At 43.0% G+C, this 17,261-nt stretch overlaps 2 protein-coding genes across 5 annotated transcripts; both read right to left on the bottom strand.

Annotated features, from left to right (window-relative positions):
* Positions 1 to 1,372: 1,372 nt before the first annotated feature.
* ntaq1 (N-terminal glutamine amidase 1) lies at positions 1,373 to 6,500 on the bottom strand. Of its 4 annotated transcripts, none has more exons than XM_071500173.1 (6): positions 5,827 to 5,944; positions 5,009 to 5,108; positions 4,731 to 4,781; positions 4,470 to 4,618; positions 4,248 to 4,372; positions 1,373 to 4,154 (listed from the first exon to the last, which is right to left on the bottom strand). In XM_071500173.1, exons 1-6 carry the CDS (start codon positions 5,886 to 5,888, stop codon positions 4,021 to 4,023), a joined length of 621 nt encoding a protein of 206 aa, XP_071356274.1. In that variant the 5' UTR covers positions 5,889 to 5,944; the 3' UTR covers positions 1,373 to 4,020. The 4 variants fall into 4 exon arrangements, with proteins under 4 accessions (XP_071356274.1, XP_071356271.1, XP_071356273.1 ...); XM_071500170.1 differs by lacking the exon at positions 5,827 to 5,944 and adding an exon at positions 6,315 to 6,500 and having other exon boundaries at positions 2,699 to 4,154; positions 4,716 to 4,781; XM_071500172.1 differs by lacking the exon at positions 5,827 to 5,944 and adding an exon at positions 6,315 to 6,486 and having other exon boundaries at positions 2,699 to 4,154.
* A 764-nt stretch (positions 6,501 to 7,264) lies between these two features.
* Positions 7,265 to 14,079, bottom strand: bop1 (BOP1 ribosomal biogenesis factor). Its single transcript, XM_071500169.1, has 16 exons — positions 13,923 to 14,079; positions 12,503 to 12,709; positions 12,305 to 12,382; positions 11,735 to 11,889; positions 11,536 to 11,653; positions 11,234 to 11,335; positions 10,908 to 11,120; positions 10,630 to 10,791; positions 10,455 to 10,535; positions 9,956 to 10,025; positions 9,352 to 9,484; positions 8,551 to 8,734; positions 8,183 to 8,474; positions 7,994 to 8,078; positions 7,655 to 7,762; positions 7,265 to 7,577 (listed from the first exon to the last, which is right to left on the bottom strand). Exons 1-16 carry the CDS (start codon positions 14,037 to 14,039, stop codon positions 7,424 to 7,426), a joined length of 2,259 nt encoding a protein of 752 aa, XP_071356270.1. The 5' UTR covers positions 14,040 to 14,079; the 3' UTR covers positions 7,265 to 7,423.
* Between the last annotated feature and the right edge of the window lie 3,182 nt (positions 14,080 to 17,261).

Raw genomic sequence — 17,261 nt, forward strand, 5'->3', positions numbered from 1 at the left:
ATATATATATATATATATATATATATATATATATACAGTGGGGCAAAAAAGTATTTAGTCAGCCACCAATTGTGCAAGTTCTCCCACTTAAAAAGATGAGAGAGGCCTGTAATTTTCATCATAGGTACACTTCAACTATGAGAGACAGAATGGGGGGAAAGAATCCAGGAAATCACATTGTAGGATTTTTAATGAATTAATTGGTAAATTCCTCAGTAAAATAAGTATTTGGTCACCTACAAACAAGCAAGATTTCTGGCTTTCACAGACCTGTAACTTCTTCTTTAAGAGGCTCCTCTGTCCTCCACTCATTACCTGTATTAATGGCACTTGTTTGAACTCGTTATCAGTATAAAAGACACCTGTGCACAACCTCAAACAGTCACACTCCAAACTCCATTATGGCCAAGACCAAAGAGCTGTCAAAGGACACCAGAACAAAATTGTAGACCTGCACCAGGCTGGGAAGACTGAATCTGCAATAGGTAAGCAGCTTGGTGTGAAGAAATCAACTGTGGGAGCAATTATTAGGAAATGGAAGACATACAAGACCACTGATAATCTCCCTCCATCTGGGGCTCCACGCAAGATCTCACCCCGTGGGGTCAAAATAATCACAAGAACGGTGAACAAAAATCCCAGAACCACACGGGGGGACCTAGTGAATGACCTGCAGAGAGCTGGCACCAAAGTAACAAAGGCTACCATCAGTAACACACTACGCCGCCAGGGACTCAAATCCTGCAGTGCCAGACGTGTCCCCCTGCTTAAGCCAGTACATGTCCAGGCCCGTCTGAAGTTTGCTAGAGAGCATTTGGATGATCCAGAAGAGGATTGGGAGAATGTCATATGGTCAGATGAAACCAAAATAGAACTTTCTGGTAGAAACTCAACTTGTCGTGTTTGGAGGAGAAAGAATGCTGAGTTGCATTCACAGAACACCATACCTACTGTGAAGCATGGGGGTGGAAACATCGTGCTTTGGGGCTGTTTTTCTGCAAAGGGACCAGGACGACTGATCCGTGTAAAGGAAAGAATGAATAGGGCCATGTATCGTGAGATTTTGAGTGAAAACCTTCTTCCATCAGCAAGGGCATTGAAGATGAAACGTGGCTGGGTCTTTCAGCATGACAATGATCCCAAACACACCACCTGGGCAACAAAGGAGTGGCTTTGTAAGAAGCATTTCAAGGTTCTAGAGTGGCCTAGCCAGTTCTGGATTGTCATGGCTTTGGCTTTCTAATAAACTCAGTGAAGTTTCTAGATAAGAGAGCAGCTCCATCCAGCGTGGGATGTATGCCGTCTCGTCTAATCAGACCAGGCCTTCCCCAGAAAGTCTGCCAGTTATCAACTGGGTAGGGGCCCAGAGAACGGGGGGGTGTCTCCAGGTGGGCAGGGGTGGGCGTTGCCCACCCAGAGGAATCATCTGCCCATCCGATGAAAACCGTTATATCTATTTTTTTGGAGTGTTCATAGTTTTCTGTAATTTTGTCATTGGTCATCAAAAAATGCACTGCTTTCCTATTGGCCATTTTGGAGGTGTGGGTGTGCTTAGTCAGTACTCCTCCTTTACATTACCACATTTGGCCGCTGGTGTCGCTAACATCGTGTTTCTCAGAATAGAATCACCAATGACCAGAGTTTGTTTCCCAGCGGGTGTGTCACTGGGGGGGGGGGGGCTGTTAGAAACGTGAACAGGTTGGTGGTGAGCCGTGAGCTTTTGTTTAGGACTAAGCCTCTTCTCTGCTGGGGGGAGAGAAGGAGCTACACTGGGTCGGTCTGCACCAGCTACTGGGGGCTGGCTAACTGGAGAGGCTAAAGATGTGGTTTCCATGGTACAGAGCCGGGATTCCAAATCTTTGAGCCTCGCCTCCATAACTGCGAACAAACTACATTTATTACATGTACCATTACAGATTTAAACCACATCTCAGTAACAATCAGACTACAACAGTCGGATTTAGACCACGTCTCAATAACAATCAAACTACAATGGTCTGATTTAAACCACCTCACAGTAACACTCAGACTACAACAGTAAACCTGTTGTCTCAGAAAAAGTGTGCATGGACGCAGCTGGTATTTATCTGGTTGTAACTCTGGTTCTGTTGCCCTGCCAATAGGCTGCATTCTAAAGTTGATCAGTGTGTCCTTCAGATGAAGGTGTGGTTCTCTGGTATAAGAAGTTCTGCTAAGGCTCTATCTATCATCCATCCATCCATCTATCTATCTATCTATCCTGACAGAGAAATAACAAACTTAAACATTCTTTGTAAACATCCATCCATCAGTTTTACTTCTGATAGTTTAATGTTGGTCATTATTTAATAATTCATTTCATATCATTTGCAGGATTTCCTTCCTCACAGCTGAGGTCATGTTGTTTGTTTTATCCATCAAGCTCCTTTGATGTAAAGAGTTATAAAGAAGATTTTCAGGTTCACACATCAACCAGTTTAAACACTTACCTGTGTTGGTCAGTCCAGGTGTGACAGCTGTGAACTTTAACATAAACTCAAAGTAAGAATCACCTGTTGACAGGTGACTTTCTCTTTACTAGATTATTCTGCTTACTCCAGGCGCAGCCCAGGTCATAACAACCAACTAACAGCTGATTATATTATGTATGTATAAATATTAATGACATTCTCTAAAATGTTAACATATTTAACCTTTTCATCAGGCACCAATTAAACTCTGTTTGGATGATTTATTATTTGTTCTGGGCCAAATGTTAACACTTTTCACGTGTTCAGGAAGTAGCAGCAACATTCAGGATGTTATTGTCCCACTGTGTCCAGGCTGTAGAGGAGCAACAACTTTTACTTTGCATAAATATTGGTTTAAAACCAGCTTCAGTGTAACACTTGTTACTGGTTTAATCACCATGGTAACTGATGCTGAACTCCTGACCTGTCAACATATAACTACTGACCAATCAGATACCTGGAAAAATTGAGTCATCATGTCTACAGGATCCTGACAGGGACAAAAGAGTTGAGAATAAAGTCTAATGATAAAGATCAGTAGATGTTTATATGGATCAGTGGATGTTCTGCTGTTGGAGTCTTTCCATGTGTCCACTGTGGTTTTAAAACAGAGCTTCTAACAAACAGAGGAGAGTTTATCACTAAATAACTCCATCAGAACTATTAGAGCTTCATCTGAACTGAACACAGATTCTTTCATCCACAGGATCCTGACATTGATGAAGCTGTGACTCTCCTCTTCATCACTGCAGTTCAGAATAACAGGAGGAGACTCTGAGCAGAACTGGAAATAAAAACTAAACCTCTGATGTCTCTGATCAGATCAATGATCCACACACTGATCAATACTTCATCATTAGAAATGAACATTTCAGTCTCACTGAGCTCATCACACATCAACTACTTCTCTCCACAAACAGTCTGACGTCACTTTAACTGTTTGATCTTCATCGCATGTTCACATCATCATCAGAAGAAACTTGATGATGATGATTCATCTTATCGACAGTTTATCCTCAGCCAGTAAATCATTTCTGTTTTATCCTGGTCATGTGATCATGTTGAATTTCACCTGATGACATCACTGAATTTACCTGCAGGTCTCACAGTTTTTTCTCAGATCATATTAATACTTTATTCATGGATCTGATGATGATGATGTTAATAATTTTTAAAAATCTTCCTTGGTTACATAAATGAGCTCGTACCTGTACAGGTACACCAGAGTTAACTGGACCAGGCAATAACCAGCTTCATGGTCCATGTGATCAGGATGTCAGTGTTAGGTTAAGTTAAACCAGATCTGACCTGCAGGATTAACACTCTAAATACTACATTACCCATGAGCCTCCGCTGCTGTTAGTATGCAGTGTACTGATTTAAACAGCTTCAAACAGAGATCTGAAGCTCATTACGATGCTTTGTTGAAATGCACCATGGAAGTTGTAGTTCATGTCTACAAAGTTTTTATGTCCACAGTTGTTTGTAGCACTGACTCAAATCTAAAAAGGGGTGTGTCTGCTGAATACAGCTACGGCGATGAAGATGATGAGGATGATGAAGAGTTTCCGACATAGCTCTGCAGGAAGTGGTCCAGACTGAACACTGTCCCCCAGCCAACAGCAGGGTCCATGCTGATGAAGTCATCCAGGTTCATGTGACTCTCTGAGGAGGTAATGCATCACAGCATGATTTCATCATGACGTCATACGGTATACATCATCAGACATGCTGAGGTTACAGGAGGTGTCATATGACCTGAGGTGTGTATGGGGGGGTATGGTGGAGGGGGCATCCTCCAGGATCCATCAGAGGTCTTCATGTGAGATCGATCAGACGCAAAGTTCAACAAGAAGCTGTCAGCAGGTACAACACGCAACTTCCTGTTAGAGGACAGACCGGTACATTGTGTTACCTGTGGTGTTCAGTGTGTTAGCTGTGGTGTCCAGATGTGTTACCTGTGGTGTTCAGGTGTGTTACCTGTGGTACTCGGGTCTGATGTTGCGTTCTGAGCGGAGGGCCTGGGCGGCGTACAGTTTCAGGTTGCAGGGAAACGACAGCTCAGAGTCCAGATCATAAACCAGAGAGTCTGACTGAAGACCCACCTGCAGCAGGATCACGTGGTAGTCCTGAAACACACAATGATGTCATTAGTGATGTCACCATGACATCATTACTGTTATTATTCAATGAACTCTGTGACATCACTAATATTATCAAACACACAGTGACATCACAGACCCAGATCACCGGCCGGTCTCCATGTCCAGACTTTTGTTTCCACAGAGGAACCTGATGGAGAACAGACAGATGTTTCAGAGAGCCTGACAGCTGTTTTATAGAACCTGACAGATGTTTTATAGGACCTTATAGATGTTTCAGAGAATCTGACAGATATTTTAAAGACCTTTTTAGAACCTGACAAATGTTTTATAGAACATCACAGATCCTGTTTTGGACATTCTGTAGAACATGGCACAGATGATCTAGTAGCTTCATGTTCTCCTGTGTGTCCTCACCATTCTGTTTTTGTTAGAGATGAAAACCACAAACAGTTGTTCCAGTGGTGCAGTTCTGTCCTCTCTAACAAACTCACAGAGTTTCCAAACATTTTCTTCACTGTAAAAACAAGAACAAACAACAGAACCTCCAACAGTCAAACACCAGTAGAACCAGTGGAACCACTTGATACAAACTGTGTTGAACTGGATGTAACTGCAGTTCTGTAAGTAAAGCTCTCACATTATAATGAGGAGACCCCAGCTGATCAACACGTTCAGCAGCCAATCAGGTGTTAGAACAATCTATAAATGAGACACCTAACTTTGAGTGGAGAACAAGGTTCTATCTGTCAGCAGATAAACTTGGGTTACATCAAGTAACTGTCCTACAGACTTAGCCCCAAGGTTGATGATGTCACAGACTGCTCAGCATTCTCACCTGAACAGAACCTGGTGTTGTCTAGCAGCACGTCCAGGTTCTGTAGCAGGGTAATCAGCTCTGTTCTTGTGTCTGAATAAAGATCTATACAGAACTGACCTGATCAGTAAGAACCTGATCAGAGTTAAGTTTTAAATATTTTCTCATCAGTCCTCAGCAGATGTCAATCAATCAAATGACAAATATGTTTGATGGTGTCATTAAACTAGAACAAGCTTCTAATAATCTGCAGTATCAGAGTATAATTTGTGGTATCATTTGTAGCATCAGAGTTTTATTTGTAGTATAATTTGTAGCATCAGAGTATAATTTGTAGTATAATTTGTAGTATCAGAGTATAATTTGTAGCATTAGAGTATAATTTGCAGTATAAATTGCAGTATCACAGAATATTTACCAGTAACAGCTAGTATAAACGCAGTTTTCACGGGACGGTGTGATTCTGTCCTTACTTGTCATCTTGGCGTTACACCGAAAACTTCCGCCGGAAGTAATATATAACGTCACATCCAGGAACCGCGGTTACTGGATTTCAAATTAAAAGCGCGAGCACAGACGCCCGTTTGAAACGGTTTTCTCAGCGGGGACCGTAGACTGTATAAAAAGGCGGGACCGAAAATCTTACATTTGTCCTCCATCACACAACACACCTGTACGCTTTGTGATGACGTCAGCAGCCTCACCGCTGTGTCAATTGTCTCGTTACTGTATAACTGCGTTAGCTTCACGGTGAACGAAATAGTGACGTAATCATTCCTAACCGCTGCCGCAGTTCTGTGTGATGTGGATCAGCTGATCTTTTACGTCAAGATTCAAACATTATTTCCTGAGAAACTGACAAAAGTGTTAAAATGCTTCATCTCAAAATGTGAAGGTGATAAATACCTCCTGGATCCGCCTCTGGAACTGGACCAGCACCGAAAGGTAGTGGGTTTCTCCCCGGACCAGGACCCATCCATCCACTAAGTTTGGTGCAAACCGGTTCAGTTCTTTTAGTGTAAAGTAACAGGTTAAAGATGATAATTCAACTTTTTAACCCTGTTAACGTCTGATATTTAAAAAAAAAAAAAATGAAATAATCAGTCAACACTATGACAGTCTCATAAAAACAGATTCAGACAGCCAAAGATTCATGCCTCATAGAACCTAAGGAACCAATCCTGTCAACTTGTGGGGACGGGGGGCGGGGCTAAATACACCTGACACCTTGCCACTACAGAGAGCCAGAGCATTAGTGAAGTCCATTTTTATTTCACAACAGAAGTTATCTCAGGGCGGTTTCCAAACAAAGGAGGTCTAGACCTTCTCATTAAAGTATTTTTACAGAGACCCAACAATTCCCACTAAGAGCAGCACATGGTGACAGTGGCAAGGAAAGACTTTCTTTAGGAAGCAGAAACCTCATGCAGAACTGGACTCAGGGTGGGAGAGAGAGAGAGAGGAGGAAAGAGAGAGCAAGTGCAAGTGAGAAGGAAAAAGATGGAAAGGTCAGGTCTTGATCGTAAGATCTGCCAGGTCCAGCAAAGACCTGGCTCCGATATGTTATTTGTTATTTCCCATCAAACATCATCATGTTAAACTGACTTATTAGAAATGTTGCATCAAAGCCAACAGTCACAATTCAGTTTCATATGTTTGCTTCATGTTTGTTCACCTGCATTACTTCTCCTGAACATTAACTGATCAAACACCAACTCATCAACCTGTTGGCAGAAAACAGCAGCTGGAAGAATTAAAAACTGATCTGTTGAAGACAAAAGACGGCGTTGTGTGGTCAGGCATGTATTACCATGGTAAAAACACATGCCGGATGATTTGACAAACACACAAAGAAACAGGTTGGACAGTTTGAGTTTAATTAAAAACAAACAAAGAAAAAAAATGTTTTTAGGTTGAACAGTCAGAAAGCATTATTTCCTCAACAGCCTGTATCCTAGCAACCACATCACAGACCTGTGGTTGTTTGGTTGCTGGCGCGGTTGCCAGGCAGGTTGCTATGTGAAGAGGCGGATAGTGGCATCGGCTCCGGAGGAGAAGATCCAGGGCTGTGTGGGGTGAAAGGTGACATCCAGAACACCGAGGTCATGAGTAATCACATGACCTCTAAGGACCTTCACTGGGACAATCAATGGGTTCTGCAGCAGGTCACTGGAGAGAAGGGGCATTGTGTTAGTGTTAGGGTTAGTGTTTATCTGTGTGTCTGTGTATTATTGTGTGTATATTACTTGTAGACAGTCCCATGACAGACGATCACTGATCCATCATCAGACGCTGACGCGAAGAGTGGGTAAGCTCTGTGATAGGCCACACCCCTCACTGCCTTCTTATGGTGTCTGCAGACAGGAAGTGATCAAGATGATCAATACCATCAATTTGATCAACATCATCAATACTACAACTCACAGTAGGAGCAATCAGAACCTAATCAATACTCTAACACATCTGTTCAGTTACGACCAAAACTGTGATGTGACAATTCATTCACAAGAAGGTGGACAGGTGTGGGTTTGACGGACAGATGTGGATTTGACAGATAGGTGAGAGTTTGAGTGACAGATCTGTACCGCAACATCTTGTATGGTTTGGTTGAGAGGTCGAGGTCAAACCAGCTCAGCCTGCAGTCATAACTCCCACAGATCACATGATCACCTGTACACAGAAGAGAGAAAAGTGAGACAGAGGCTCTGCCCCTTAGGTGTGAAGTTGGTGTTGCAATGAATTTGTGATTTGGTGGATCTGGTGGATGTGGTTACCCCCGGGGTGGACGGCCATGCTGGAGATCCACTTGGAATTGGCCTGTAGTTTTTTGGTCATTTCCTGTTTGACCAGGTTGTAGATCCGGACAGAGCGCTGCGTGGCCACGAAGAAGTAGGGCCGGACAGGGTGGAAGGATACGCACTGAACCAGACCTTTGTTCCTCCTGAAGGGGTTCTGGCTCCGTCTCCGGCTGACCTGATGGATGAAAACCTGCAGGTGGCTCGAGTGATCAGGCATCACCGACGCCAGGTAGTCTCCTTTCGCGTGCCACACCACCTGGTGGACAGCCTGAGGGATCAATACTGATCAGTGAGTTTGACCCAGACATTTTTCAGGTGTCTTTAATAAATAAGTGTTCTCTCACTTTGGGATGTTGTATTTTGAGGCGGATCCCCTGGTTTAGCTCCTCGCCCTCAGCCTCGCTCCAGATGACAGGCCCCGCCCCCTCTGTTGGCTCCACCTCCTGCTCACCTGAGAGGAGTCGCTCTGATGACGAGACAACCTGTCTGTCTGCCAAAGAGGGAGACAGGATCAAGACCACAGAGTCCCTGAAACACAGAGAAGAACATTTGAATTTAAAGTGAACTTTATTTGTTGTGTAAAAGAACAAAAAACACTTTGGCTGAACGACAGCAACACAGAAGGGGAGGGAGGGAGGGGGGGAGAGAGAGAGAGAGAGAGAGAGAGAGTGAGAGACACACATTATCTCTCTCTCTGGCTATAAAATCAGGATTTGACCATAAGTGGTCCAGACATCCAGGTTTGGACCAGGTCTTGTCTTACATACATCCACATTCACATCAGCACTGGTCCCACAGTGCCCCCCCCCCCAAATGTTCCTCATGATAACCAAACTCTGTTAGGTAGATGCCACCTTATCACAACGACCTTTGACCTTTTATAAAACTTTTCTAAACTAACTAAGACCACTTAACTTTTGACAAAGATGCCAAAATATTTCAGCCCCACTCCAGGTGGAGCAAATTAAAAATTAAAATTAAAAATTAAAGCAGAACATCTGCAAACATCCTCAGCTCCTGTCGTGACCCTGCAGGAGTCAGAGGTCAAAGGTCAGATGTTTGCTGATAACCTTGGTCTCCTGCCAACTATAAATATGTCAGACAGGTAAATTAATAAACAGGTGAACAGGTAGACAGGTCCTTACAGGGCAACAGCCAGCAGACAGACAGATGGATTCGGGTTCCAAGCCACGTTCTTCACAGCTCTGCCCACCTGGACTGTCTTCACACAGCGAGATGAACACACCTCCCAGAACCTCACAGAGCCGTCATCACTACCTGGATACACACAGTACAAAGTTATATACACAGAGCCTCATCACACATGCTGTAGTTCTGGTCCAGGACTTCATCAAACTTCAGCTGCTAATCTGCACCAGACATCAGAGGGGTTAAAGGTCAGAGGTCACAACCAAATGGATCAGGATCCTGAAGAGGAGCATGTACAATAACAATAAAACAGGTCCAACAACTGATCCCTGAGCTCTGACTCCTGAGGGGTTGTGACCTTGGCTTGTTCAAGTGTCTCTTGGGACCGCAGACCACCACCCCGTCCTGAGAAAGGCCACGTGTGTGGACTGTCTAGCTGTTGGACAGGTGTTCATCAGGAAGGTGTCTAGAGCAGCACAGTCCTCATAAACCGTCAGGAAGAAGTGATCAGAGATTCACCAGAGCAAATACACAACAGGAAAACCAGCCACTGTTACTATAGCAACCAGAGGCCATGCCTCCAAACAACAGGTGAGTTACCTGAAGCGAGCCACTGTCCTGATGGAGACACACTGATGGACCGAACCAGACTGCTGTGACCCCGGTACACCTGGACACACAGAGACACAGGTACATGATGTGAGAGAGGAGACACCTGTCAGCCGGCAGTGTGTCTGTGTTAGTGAGGACAGAGTGATTGGCTGAAACAACTCCACATACCTGTTTATTTGCATATGACGCAGTAAGTGATCTAAACACCTGTGATCACTGAAGACACATGTTAATACCAGGTGTGATCAGGCCTCTTAAGGTTCACATCTGGTTTGAAGGTGCAGGTGATCCCCTAATGTCAGATTTGGGGTCTATGTCGGACCGTTTCTGTGACTTTCTCAAACACTCTGACATCACAGCCACTCCCTCAGTGATTGGTTAGCTGTGTGGAGGTGCTTTTCATATGACACCTCAGGTGTCTTCAGGAGAGCTTGGAGAACCTCTCTCCATGTTTAAACCACCACAGAAGAAGAAAAGACAAACGTACCAGAGACTGTGTTGTAGGAAATGGCTGCAGGTCTTTGGGCTTTGGAAGTTTTGGGATCAAATCCTCTGGATTTACGTTCACCTGCAGACACACAGACGTTACTGATCACCTGCCCTCAGGTGTTCTTACACTGCAGCAACACCTGCTGCCTGAAGAGTGAACTGATGCTAGTTACCCTCATCTTCCTCTGTCGAGGACACAGGTAAAGGTCGAGGCAGCGCTCAAACCTCTCGTGGATAAAACGAGGAAACGCAGGAACCTGACGGAGGCTCGAGAACTTCATGGGAATGTATGGCAACTTCCTGTCTGATGGATCCTGCTGCTCCCACAGAGCTCGCTGCAGGTAGATAGACAGGTGGAGGCAGGTGGAGAAAGAGAGATGGGGTGATTCATGGTTCTATCTATTCTATGAGCAGGTAAGTTGAACAGGTGAGGTCTTCAACAGTGAGGTACCTCCTCGTCTGTGAACAGGTACTCAGGAGGGGGGTTGTAGGACTCCTGGTGACCAGGTAGAGGGATTTTGGGGGCAGGCAGGTGCATCCTGTGTTTGGCCAAAATAGAGGAGTCCTCACTGGCCCAGAGGTCGTAGTAACGCCCCCTACTGTCGTCCTCCACCCGCCGAGGTTTGATCCAACCCATCTTTATCGCATGGACCAGTTTAGACACCTGCAGACAGGTGAGTCAGGTGGAGACAGGTGAAGACAGACAGGTGGAGACACACAGGTGAAAACAAGTGGAGACAGACAGGTGGGGACAAACAGGTAGAGACCGGTGTTTACCTTCTCCTTCTCAATCAGTGAGGGGATGAAGCTCCGTTTGTCTGCAGGTCTGTTGGTGACTGGATGAATCATCACGTCTCTACTGAAGAACTCAACTGAGGGCTGAGGGACATAAAAATGTAAAACATCACTGGATCTGATCTGATTTGTTATTGGACAACAGACAACAGGTGCCCAGGTGTGTCCTTCCTTTCCAGCAGAGACAGTTTAATAGAGGCTCACCTGGACAGAAAACACAGGAACATGTTTAAAGATATCCACAGGCTGAGGGGCGGAGTCTCACCTGAGGAACCTGAGCATACCTGGTACTCGTTGAAGTTGACTTCTCCAAACTGTCCTCTCTGCAGACGATTCACCAGCTCCACCTGTTCGTCTGACAGGACGATGTCACTTCCTGTCTGCTTGTCATGGACCGTTCTCCTGCAGACAGACCTCTGTTAGCATCGTTAGCATTCCCTCTTCAAAACAACAGGGGAGCTAGCATCATGCTAGCAGGCTCACCAGTAGTCTGGATTCTCCATTTTGTCCAGGAAGTCGTCAAGTTCGTCCTTGTTCCTGATTGGTTTGTAGATCTTCTTCCCGTCCAGGTCGTATCCAATGTGAGGGAAGTCTCTGTACCACTCCATGGGGATGTTCCCCACTGTGTTCCTGATGTCCTGTAGAACCACAAGAACGTCAGGGGACATTGAACAACAAAGGAAACTCTCAGAGAACCTAGGAGAATGAACACATGACTGAGAACCTTGAAAAAAAATATGAAATCCAACAGATTTCATCAGAGAACCTGTTTTGTTCTCTTTGGTGTTTTTCCTAATGAAAATGCAGACTGTGTTTTTCTGTCCTACATGACGCAATTCTTTTTCAATAAAACATTCTTGACAAAAAAATCATCGCAGAACACGACAGAACATTTGAGAAACCCTGAAAACCATGACAGAACTTTTGTGAAGTGCAAGAGCATTTGGTTCACAGACAGATCATTACAGAGATCATGAAGACTAATGTGAACCCAACAGAACATTGGAGAACCCAGAGGAACCTGAACCCCACGCAGAGTTTTTCTCTCCTCACCTCCTCGTCTGAAGAGTCATGTTCATACTCATCTGTCACTCCTTCCTCCTCCTCCTCCTTCCTCTTCCTCTCCTCTGTCTGCAGGTACAACGGAACACAGGTGATGTTCTACAGGAGAACAATGATAACAACAGCAGCTTCCTCACAGGTGAGTCACAACTGGCCAGTTAGCTGTCGGGCTAACATGTTAAACTCTACCTGCTGAATCTGCTCTGACTCCACCTTCCGATCATCATCATCATCATCGTCATCATCATTGATGTCACCTGACCCCTCCTTTTCATCATCCTCACTGTCACTCCCAGAATCCTCCAGTCCTGAGTAGACGCTGTCCTCACTGTCTGACAGATCTTCGTCCTCTTCATCTTCCTCCTCCTCAGCAGGTTTGTAGTTGAAGTTAAAGATCTGAAGAATAAACAGAGACTAAATACCACACCAGACTCCATTCAAAACCTGCTGGTTTTAGCAGAGCTATCTGACCAAACACAAATTCAGAAACCTTGTTTCAGTTTTTGTGAGCAACTGTTTCTCAGTCATTTGACATCACCTCCAATATAACTGTGTATAAATACCTCTCAGGATAAAAGCGGATGAAAACAAATAAATATAATTAAAGTAAAAGTTTATGGGACTGTCTATATACTGAGTTGATTATCAGACCGTCCTGATCCCGAACACGTTCTCAGTCCTGTTTACAGAAAAACAGAGCATCTTAAAACCGTTAGATTCTGAATGGAATTTGGTGCGAGTCTCCGTCATAGCAGTGTCTGCTCGGTGCGCTCAGAGAAAGTGTCCTGAAGAAACAGCTAACATGCTAACAGCTAATGCTACATGAAAACATCAGCGTTATTAGTCAGATGCTAACTATCTGTTTGTGGTTATAAATAAATACCACTGTTGATTCTAGTATAACATTAGCCAGCTTTAGCTAACGCTATTGTCCGTATTCCACTGCATTAAAACTCCACTTAGAATACGACCGTTTCTCACCGTTGTTATACAACTGTTCCAGACGTCAGTGTCTGTTCCTCAGGTAATTCTTAAGAACGGTCCTGAACTACTCATACGACCAGATACTGCAGCCATATGAGATGTCTAACAATATATGGTCTGAAGACGGGCAGACCTTCTTAAAATGGAAAGATTCTGAAGGGAGTTTGGCGTGCGTCTCTGTCTGCGCACTTAAGACAAACTAGTAGTTAAATATGTACTGTATTAGCTGTTATATAGTTCGTCTATAATACTAATGAACCCAGAATAACATCGTCTAGCTAAAACTAGACCGTCGGTTACTCTGACAGATGCTGTCCTGTGTCTATTCAGAACTCCATTTAAAAACTGCTCAATTTAATCTCTCTGCTTCTTTTGAACCCTCTCAAAACTCCTACGAGGGTCAGCCGGAATCGGTCTCGTCTCCTCTTCATTTCGGCTCAGCTCTTTGAACATTAACGCAGTCAGTTACTCTGTTTTTATGATTTATCTCTCTGACTGTTAAATAGCAGCGTGTTTTGGTGTACCTTTCTCTCGTTAGCATGCTAACAGCTTGCCGCCAGCTCTTCACCAGTTCCCCCAGTTTATCCAGTAAACACAGTCATCGTCCGGTCTTTCTGTATCTCACCTGGTCCTGATCCTCTTCCTCCTTCTGTTTACTTCTCTTCTTTACTGTTTTCTCTCGGATTTTCTTCATCTCTTCTCTCTGTTCGCTGCTCCGCATGTTTCCGCTGCTCCCCTCCATTAAACCACGTGGGTCCACGGGGTCAAAGGTGACGCTTCTCCGCCGGAGGGTTCACCGTTGGCGCCATCTTCCGGTCATCATAATTAGCTGAACAGAACAGGGAGCATGGTCCCAACTATTAGCAAATGTCAAGTTACGTTTCCAGGAAAACATATTTAAACAAACAAACAAACAAAAAAGAGCTGTAAGCTATAAAATTATTAACATCTTTCCACAGAGCATTTTTTTTTAATTACAAGATCAAAATGTGAGCAAGTTTCAGGAAGTATTTGACAGAAATAGCAGTTGACATCTGTGTCATTCTTTAGCCTTTGTAAGAAGTGTGTCACTGGATGAAATATGTGGGTCAACTTTAATGAAACTTCCTCTATCTTCTTCATTTGAAGGAAGTCTTGTGATCAGCACCAAACTTTGCTCCAGTCGTCATTACTACAAAAGTACTACAATAATATGTTGCTGGAGTAGAAACCATTTTGTCTTAAAACAAAGTCTTTTTTCTGAAGTTCATGCCTCTATTAATAGAAAAATACAGTTTGCATCATTTGCATTTATGGATAGTGAACCTATCATATAAAATGAGATTGAAAATAAAGACATGAGTCTGTCACAGACTCATGTCTACACAGGGGTATCATGAAACAAACAACAAAGACATTAATGAAAATATTTAAGGCTTTAAAGGTTTCTGTTCCATGTAATGAATCAATATATTGTCTGAATAATATTTAATATTATTTAATATTGTTATGTGTTTTCTTTTTAGTCCACTTACACTGGTGGATGTACTATTTCTATATAAAATAAGGTTCAAAAGTTGAACTTTTCTTAACATAAAAATGAATAGTTGAACCAGTCAACAGCTAAACACTGTTGATTTCTTTTACTTTTTAAATTTTTTTTTTACTTTAGTCATCACATTAAAAACAAAAGAAGTAACAAAACAATACACAGCACCAGGGGTTACATACATACAATGTTCTAATATAGTACTCCATGCTGTCAACACACAGACACAAATAATAAAAGAAAAGACAATTACAAAAAACAAAAAGAGATTCACATTTAAGTTACATCCAGCAGATTATATTCATTGAGTGGTATTAAAATCTTTACAGCTTTTTCAAATGTTTTTAACATTTGATAGAGTGGTGCTATTATGTTTAAATTCATTAATAAATTGTAGGAAGGTTGTTTTGGTTTTTGACCATTTTTTCTTGTGAATATGGAATTTTCCAAAAAACAATAAAGGTTGTATAATATACAACATGCTACTTTCACTCTTATCCTGACAAAAATAAACCATTACATCAAACATAACTACTTCAATGTTAACTTTTAGTTTCTTTTTCAGAAAGGTAGCTTCATCAATCCAGAACATTCTGGTATATATACAGTGAAAAAATAAATGGGAAATACTCTCTTTTTCTACACCACAAAACTCACACTTGCAATCAATATCTAGTTTGAATCTTTCTAACATGTTAACTGGATAAATTTTATGCAATATCTTGAAAGGCAACTCTTTGTATTTATTATCAATACAGCATTTATCACAAAGTCTCCATATTTTTCCCCACTGTATATCACTAAATAGAACATTAATATAAAACATTAGAATAAAACATTGAGTTGATGGGACAGTAAGTATTTCTAATATTTGTGTTAGAGCACTTCTCTTTCAGGATATTAATTTCACCATAAAATACTTCCCATCTAGTCCTTAAATTAAAGAAAGGTTTACAGCCCAGAGTTCTAAAACAGTATAAAGACATTTTCTGGTATAGCATCAAAAACAATGTCATAGTCTTTTGGTTTTATGGGTATTTTGAATTTATCAAGAAAATCTTCATAAGATAGTAAATAACCCTTTTCATTAAGTAATTGGCCAACTGTCAATATGCCATTATCAAACAATGTGTGATAAAAATAGTTTTATTTTCATATTGGATGTCTTAATTGTTCCACATGAGGTATCTATGGGGTGGAATGTTATGTTTGTATGCTAACAACCAAGCTGTCAGTGCTTGTTGATGAAATTTTGCGAACTTAAAAGGGATTTTATCGACAGACAAATCACATTTTAGTTGAAAATTGATACCACTGTATCAAACAAAAAAATTTGGGGAAATATCCCAAAAGCTGTTTTTACTTTTTTAAACATTCAAGTATCGACTTAATCATAAATTAATTATTGAGAGAACTAAGATCAGAATCAGAATCAGAATCAGAATCAGAATCAGAATCAGTTTTATTGCCAAGTATGTTTTCACATACAAGGAATTTTTTCTGGTGATTGGTGCAATTGAGGATCAGGGGGATCAGCAACAGTGGGGCTCTCTAGCCTTGTTGATAAGGCTAATAGCAGATGGGAAGAAGCTATTTTTGTGGCGAGAGGTTTTGGTCCTGAAGGACCGCAGCCTCCTGCCAGAGGGGAGTGTCTCAAAGAGTTTGTGTTCAGGGTGGGAGGAGTCAGCTACAATCTTCCCTGCACGCCTCAGAGTCCTTGAGGCGTACAGGTCCTGGAGGGATGGAAGATTGCAGCAAATCACCTTCTCAGCAGAGTGGATGATACGCTGCAGTCTGTTATTGTCCCTCTCCGTGGCAGCAGCGTACCAGATGGTGATGGAGGAGGTGAGGATGGACTCAATGATGGAGGTGTAGAAGTTCACCATCATAGTCCTTGGCAGGTTGAACTTCTTCAACTGCCTCAGGAAATACATCCTCTGCTGAGCTTTTTTGATGAGGGAGCTGATGTTCAGCTTCCAATTGAGATCCTGTGTGATGGTGGTTCCCAAGAAGCAGAAATGCTCCACAGTAGCCACGGGGGAGTCGCATAGGGTGATGGGGGTGGGTGGGGCTGGGCTCTTCCTGAAGCCCACTATCATTTCCACTGTCTTCAGAGCGTTTAGCTCTAGGTTGTTCTGCCTGCACCAGGTCACCAGACGGTCAGTCTCCCACCTGTAGGCAGACTCATCGCCATCAGAGATGAGTCCAATGAGAGTGGTGTCGTCTGCAAACTTCAGGAGCTTGACAGACTGATGGCTGGAGGTGCAGGTGTTGGTGTACAGGGAGAAGAGCAGAGGAGAAAGAACGCAGCCTTGTGGGGATCCAGTGCTGATGGTCTGGGAGTCAGACACGTGCTTTCCTAGCTTCACGTGCTGCCTCCTGTCAGACAGGAAGTCGGTGATCCACCTGCAGGTGGAGTCAGGCACGCTCAGCTGG

Source organism: Trachinotus anak, unplaced genomic scaffold, assembly GCF_046630095.1.
Source record: "Trachinotus anak isolate AG129_WGS33_773 ecotype Australia unplaced genomic scaffold, CSIRO_AGI_Tana_v1 ptg000016l, whole genome shotgun sequence".
Lineage (NCBI taxonomy): Eukaryota > Metazoa > Chordata > Actinopteri > Carangiformes > Carangidae > Trachinotus > Trachinotus anak.